We start from the raw sequence: 7,310 nt of genomic DNA, 5'->3' as shown, positions 1-7,310 counted from the left end.
ATAATTGTATTTTGAGGTTGTACCAGAATAGATTTTCATGGTTTCATGTTCAAAAAACACCATATTTTTGTTGTACCGCACATTGTTGTAGATTCTGTTTTCACCCTGTGTGTTTAGTTCTCAGTTTTATCTACAGAGTGAGACATCTCACTTCTTTACTATCTTTGTTGGGAGTCACACATGCACAGTAGCTAGGTAAGATCCCATCAGCCAGATAACTCTTTCTCCAACTTTGGTCAGTACAAGGCCGGATTAGTTGGGAGATTGTGGTGAACTAGTGTGTGTTATAGCAGTGTTTTTCCAATGAGAACGAGCTAGCATGCTAGCGCTAGCATGCACTACGGTTAGCCACCGCATCTCGGCTAGAGACGTAGAAAGCCGTGCAGATTTTGAACAGCTCACCCAGAGACTGAAGACAGAGAACATTCAGAAACCGTATCTCACTCAAAACAGCATGGTTTTTTCCAAGTGTGTATGTGTGTGGAAGCACCAGAGACACAAAATAAAACCCCAAATACCAGAAAAAGTGTTTTTTTCATAATGTGGGCCCTTTAAGCTAGAGGAGGTTTGAAAGATGAATTATTATGATATTAGCCTTGAGATGCTTTTGGGAAACACAGATCTGTATAAACCAGCTGTGTTCACTCTCCGTCTTGCCAGCTTTTCTTAATAACTAACTGCTGGGTGTGTTCTGAGTGAAATACAGATGATCCTGTGGTAAAAGGTAGTCAGTAGCGTTCTGATCATCACTGACGTTAAGTATGGAGGGAGTGTGGGCAGATGGACGGCTGAAGAGAGACTAGATGTCCACTGGAAGTGTTTTTCCACAGCTAGCTGCAGTTTGACAGTGCGGCATTAGGAAAATGGCTCGTGTCGGACCCTCAAAACCATGCAGGAAGATTAACAGTCAGCGGTCCGAGCTGACGAGCTGGAGACAGGAAGGAATGGAAGAAATGCTTTGAGGTGGCCACACACCCGCAGACTGTACGAGGTGAATAAAGTCAAGCGAGAAAAAAAACCCCGCTGCATCGGAGTGAGACGGTGACGGACGGGAACAGATCTGGATTCCTCATCTTCCTCCTCCTCTCGCACCGCAGACGGACACTCGGTCCACAGAGCGTCATCATTCCTTCTTTGGCGAAGGTGAAATAATACAGAGGGGAGTGAAATAGGAGAGGCACGGCGGCAAGTTATTCCAAGGGACGGGGCTGGGGGCAGCGTCAGGGGTGAAGGAAAGGCAGAATTTTGACAGCTTGAAAATGAAAATAAAATGGGCCCTGCCTCTCTGTGAAATGTGCCAACACAGTGGAAATGGAAGGGCGTTAATTCTAAAGATAAATGTTATCGCAGTAGTTTGTCTGTAGCCACAACGCACATGTGGTTCCCTGGATGGATTTACCGCCTAAAGATGAATTAACTGTATTTGTACTGAAACTAAAAGATGTGTATGTGTGTTTCTGATTTACTTTAATAAGCAGTAATCTGGGAAATATGGATCGGTTTCCAGTAAGCCTTTAACTCAAGTTTAACTTGGACGTCAGAAACATCCTGATAGCTAAGATCTAGTCTTTATACACGACGTTCCACTTCTGGGATTGGTCTGTTGCCGAGTTTTCTGCTGCATGACTAAAACAACTTTTGATTGGTTTAACCCTCCTGTTGTCTTCGGGTCCAATTTGACCCCTTTTCAAAAGGTTTCTATATCAGAAATTTGGGTAACCAATTGTCCAAAAAAGTAACGTGGATTGTTCCCTTCAACGTTTCTCACAAGTTGGGTGTTTTTTGTCAATTTTATAGCATTTGAAGAAGAAAAAAAATTGATGAAAGAACTTGTGTGTGACAAATGTAAAATAAAATAAAATAAAATGTCAAAAAAGATAAATGTCAATAAAAGTGACTAAAATGTGAACAAATGGAAAAATGGAAAAATGCCGTACAAAGTGACAAAAATGTCAAAAAAGTGACAAATCTTTAAAGATCTGGAAAAAAAAAATTCAAAAGGCTCAGGCTCAAAAGTCGACAGATGTTGAAAAAGTGACAAAAACTTAGGGGGAAAGACACAAAAGGGTTTAAAAAAAGACAACCAAAACAAAAGATTTTTCATTTGAAATTTTGAAAAAATTGCATGTCGGCGGGAAGACAACACGAGGGTTAAAGACATTTTTCTCCCATCCCAGAAAGATGTGTGGAAAAGCCAGATTCTCCTCCGCAGCGCGTTATCCAGATTTAACTGGATGGTTCCCAGTTTGATCCAAAAAGAACCAACAATGTTGATGTCAAAGATATTTTCCTGGGAAATATTGTCACTAAATAAATGTATCAGTCCTATTAATGTATCATGAAAAGCAGCATTTAAATCTAAAGAGAAATGTTCTCTGTTGTGTTTAAAGGCAAACTTAATAAAGGTTGAAAGAAAATGAAAAGGCAACACTAAAAACCTCATCTCCTAATCGATAACCAAGGGAAACACACACACACACACACACACACACACACACACACACACACACACACACACACACACACACACACACTTAGAGCCCAGTGTTTTACCGAGGTAGTCGTCAAAGGAGAACTTGTCATTGTCCCAGATCTGGATGGTGAGTTTAGGGGCCAGTTTAGTCTCAGCTTTATCCAGACTCCAGAAATGTTCCTGCACACACAGAGGGAAAATGAGAGAGAAAGAATACCATTTTCTAACATCGCTTGTCTTTCTGTGATGTATATTTACTAAATATTAGGGCTGGGTGATATAGCCAAACTCTTCTATTGTTACATTTATAATAAATCATTCTCTATACTTTTAGAAATCGTAGTAAAACAGAGTTGGATGATGAGACAGAAGAGAGAGACGCTCGGACATGTTGGGAGGCTCCTTTCACTTTGGAGCAGCACTCCATCGACACATCTCTCACTACATCCCCACTTCCACACGGGGACACTTTCTATCTGCACACACACATTCGTTTCTGTGTGTGTGTGTGTGTGTGTGTGTGTGTGTGTGTGTGTGTGTTAGACCTCTTATCACCTCTGGTAAATCCACACTAAACTGCCAGACAGTATCTGATCCTGTCTCACCTTTGTACTAATGGGCTTCACTGTGCAGCTGCTGCACACACACAGATTCCTCCATGTCTCATTCCATTCCCTCAGTCGTCCTTTTTAGCTATGCGTGTGACACCTTGGCTGTTGTTATGTGGATAAAAAAAATAAAACAAAAGGCTTTTCACACCTGAAATCAAATTGGCCCTATGTGATTCGCAGTAAATGTCAACACGTCCCTTTAACCTTTCCTAAAAGTCCTCGGCGAGGAGATTTTCTTACTTTATATGTCCCCAAAGGGCAATTGGTTTTGAACCATTGATTGCAACATAAAGCCAACATGAAGTAACATTACTCAGGCTGCACTTCACACAGTGGAAGCCTGGAAAAGTTTTCAATGAGTGATGAGTAATTTCCCACATGCTGATTTCCTGTCCTGAATCCATTTGGGGAATCCACAGTGTCTCAATTAGCAGGAGTGGGAATATCCATCTTGATTTACACTCATCACTAGGGTCGTAGTGACAGCAGGTGTCCAGGAGACATCCAAATCAGACCACCAATACCACCTCAACTGGCTCTTTGTTAGAGTCAGGGGTCTAAAATCTCTTTAAAATCTCCTGATCTGATCCTGGATAATATAAACTGTGGAGCTGTGAAGGGCTTTTGATTAATAGACAAGTTTATCTTTATGTAACAAGTCCTATTTTCCACAATATCAATTATTTAGAAATACAAAATTACTTAAAATCCAAAGGGTAAACATGCATAATGTTGTGATTCTCTGATTAACATACAGTTTGACTTAGTGCACGTTCTTTGACTGATCAGTCCAGGCTCCATAGTTGGAAAGATTTGAGGTTTCAGGTGAGAAATAAATTGAGACACACACGAAAGACTCTTGAGCACGCTACATATTTTTTTATGATTTAAACGCCGTGTTGTCCTCCTGACTTTTTCCTCAGAGGACCAGGACTCTCTTTTTTTTTTCCTGTGAGTTGAATATTAAACTCAAAATGTCTGCGCTGACTTTTAGCAGGGCGGACACACAAAAACCGTGTAGTATTTTACTGAACGATACATCCGATGTGCTCCCTGTATCTGTCTGTATGTTGAAATGACTCCTCTCTGCTGCCTGCGTAATGACTTCACACTCACTCTCTAAATCAGAAGTCTAAATTCACATCATGCTCTCACGCTTCATAACAACACTCGCAAACACTGGGAGTAAACACACTACACCCTGAGTTTGTGTGTGCGGGGCTGCTAAAGCATGTACGCAGGTCAGTGCGTGTGTGTGTGTGTGGCTCACTATATCCACAAACTCTGTCCAAGTACATAAAGTTATCAATCCACAGCTGTCAAAAGCAGGGCTGGGACGCAATATACGAGTGTGTGTGTGTGTTCTCTACAATATCTAACAACATCAATCAACTTCCTTTTTGTTGCCAGACTGCTAAGTACAGCACAGAGTCATCGTTTCCCCATCCCTCTTTCACCCTCTTTCACCCTTTACCCCTAAATTAAGCTCTATTACGTTCAAGTATTGCCAACGCTAAATAACATATTGTTTTATTACATACGTTTTAATAAGAAAAACTACAGATTAGAGGAAAATAATTTTGTTAGGCTTACAGATGTATGTTGTCGCACATTTTTTATTTCAAGCTATTACTGGCGTGTGGTTGATGGTCGTGTAATAAAGTATGTTTGGCTCAATCCTAGCAGCTACATCTTACAAGTCAACATAAATAACAATTATAAACGTGACTTTAAAACTAGTTCGTAAATGTGAGAATGTTTTCTGAAAATATTTGCAGACTGACATTTTTTATTTATAATTTTAAAAAGGAGCTTTTATGTTATTCCTTTGAGAAATAAGGACTTTTATTTTTGCATACAGCCTACTTCCTGTTTGTTCAACTTCAATGCTCCTATGATCAACAGTAGTATAAATAAGATGCCGGACATTACACACATTTTGTAAATCTGTAGAAAAGTCTACGGAAGAGGATTAGGGTCACGTGTGAGTCTGAGTTTAAAGTCTGAATTCTGAGAGCATCAGAATTTGGATTCAAAAAAAGTCTGAATTCTGACATTTTTTTTTTGTATTGTGACTTTAAACTCAGAACTTAAATACCTTTATTTCACCTGTGGCCCAGATACTCTTCCACAGAGTTCTGAGGAAAGCCCACTCAAGGTTTTCTGAGCTGAACTAATCGAGCTGAAAGTGCAAGTGTTGATCAGACCCTGTGACTCAGTGGTGCTTATATCACCGACCGCTGAGCTTTCTGACTTCACTAAACTCAGTTTCTGGCTCCAGCTCTGTTTTGGAACGAAAGCTCTCCACCCAGCAGTGTTTTATTCAAAGCTCCCTCTCGTCTCCTCGTCTTCTCGCTGATTGAGGATGCAGCTACGAGCGAGCGAACGCTGTCGTAAAACATGTCGGCTGCGGACGGCTAAAGGGGCTCGTTTTCACGCCAAGGAAAGCAAATGACAGCCATGATGTTATTCCAGTATTAAGTTTGAAGTTATTTTAGCTCTTCGCTACATGTCTCTGTTGAGTCTCAACAACATCGAGCTCACTCCTCTTCCTCGTCAAAATGTCACTGCATTATTTTTGTTAATTGAGGTCCACTGTAAATTATTGAGGGGAACTCCTGCTTCATTTATTGATGCAATTCATCAAATAACTGATTTCAACCAGGTGTGTGTGTGTGTGTGTGTGTGTGTCTATCTTTGAAAAATCTCATGAACCATTCATCCAATCTACTTCACACTTGGTTTCCTGGGTACTCAATGAACTTGGGGTTTGGAATTTAGAGCATTCTGGAGAGCATTGGATATTGGATATTATTAAACTTTAAATTAAACTAAACAACCGAGCAATAGGTTAGGGGCTCTTCCGTGTCCACCCTTCACAATAAAAGCCCAGCTTAAAACTCTGACATCCCTCTGACATCTCTGACTAATTTCACTATATATATATATATATTTAAAACTCTGGGCCCATTGAGTGACTCCCTCATTTTCAATGGTTGCCGAGTGACACAGAAAATCTCTGAGTCTTTTGCGACATGTAGCAGCCTTTTTTCGATGTGTTTGTTGTGGCAGTTTATATTGTGATGGCGATAAAAAAATAAAAATAAAATAAAATGATATTGTGCAGCCCTCACTTTAACTATAACTTACTCTGGTTCGAAAGTGCTTCATGTTGAAATGTTAGCTTTATGTTAGTACCCTACTTGTATTTACTTTGAATTGTGAATGTTATACTTCTACTCTTAATGTACATATTTTGCTCTGTGTCAGCTCTAGGAAAGTGTTACTCTTATAATGGGTGGGCTGTGTAAGCAGCCTGACACGAAAATAAAAACAATTCATTCATTCATTCATTCATATATATATATATATATATATATATATATATATATATATACAAATGGCAGATGACAAACGTACCTTCCTGTCGACGGCACAGAGTTGTTCTGCAGGTAAATAGTGGAAAGGAAACAGGAATCTGTAGTTGAAGTTTCCCTCTCCGCCCAGAGAGCGGTAGTGGACGTCGGTCTTCTGCTTGTTGTGTTCGTGTCCGTCGAGCCAGCTGAGAGTTTCACAATCAAACACATGATGCTCATGTTAATTTAGTTTTTGTATTTGATAATTACAATGAGATGATTAATACGGTATTTTTTTAAAGAAAACCAAACTACATGAACATAAACAGAAGAGGCAGAGGCCTTCGTGATTCGTGTACCCTTTAACGTAGATGTCACTCATTTTCTCCCCGCTGACGCTGACGTCGTCCAGGAGGACGTCGCTGGTGTTCCAGATGATGCAACGCAGGAAGAACCTGAGCGAGAACCAGAACGGTCCATGCATTTATTGGTGTCTTCATTGTGTCATTGAGTCATTGTTTTACGTGACTGAGAAGATGAATAGATGAATAGTTGGCTGACCGTTTAATGGATGGATTTTAAAAGCCTGGCTAATTTACCAATTGGTTGACTGACTGATTTAATAACTTACGTATTGATCCCAGGTAACTAACTCCTTGATAGAACTGATGAACTGAATGATTCACTGACTATCTAGTCTATATCCAAATTGTTCCCATTCTGGGATTGCTCCGTTGCCGCCGGAAAATTCCGCTGGATGTCCCTTTTTTCGGCCAGATGTCCGTCACCTTCTGCTTTCTTTGTGTTTCTTTGCATTCAAAACTCGATGGATTTCTGAGGACTATGGGTACCTGGTCCTCAGATCTCTGC

The 7,310-nt window shown here is 40.3% G+C and overlaps 1 protein-coding gene across 13 annotated transcripts in view; it reads right to left on the bottom strand.

Moving 5' to 3' along the window:
- The window catches only part of dysf (dysferlin, limb girdle muscular dystrophy 2B (autosomal recessive)), an 84,423-nt gene that overhangs the window by 3,407 nt on the left and 73,706 nt on the right, over positions 1 to 7,310 (bottom strand). For all 13 annotated transcript variants that reach the window (XM_032499361.1, XM_032499363.1, XM_032499367.1 and 10 more), the window contains 3 exons: positions 6,800 to 6,895; positions 6,505 to 6,646; positions 2,554 to 2,653 (listed from right to left, as the gene is read on the bottom strand). In XM_032499361.1, coding sequence (XP_032355252.1) covers positions 2,554 to 2,653; positions 6,505 to 6,646; positions 6,800 to 6,895 — 338 coding nt within the window. The remainder of the gene's footprint in view (positions 1 to 2,553; positions 2,654 to 6,504; positions 6,647 to 6,799; positions 6,896 to 7,310) is intronic.

This window comes from Etheostoma spectabile, chromosome 19 (assembly GCF_008692095.1).
Source record: "Etheostoma spectabile isolate EspeVRDwgs_2016 chromosome 19, UIUC_Espe_1.0, whole genome shotgun sequence".
NCBI lineage: Eukaryota > Metazoa > Chordata > Actinopteri > Perciformes > Percidae > Etheostoma > Etheostoma spectabile.
The sequence above is the reverse complement of the archived record's forward strand: the minus strand, read 5'-3'. Positions and strand labels throughout refer to the sequence as shown.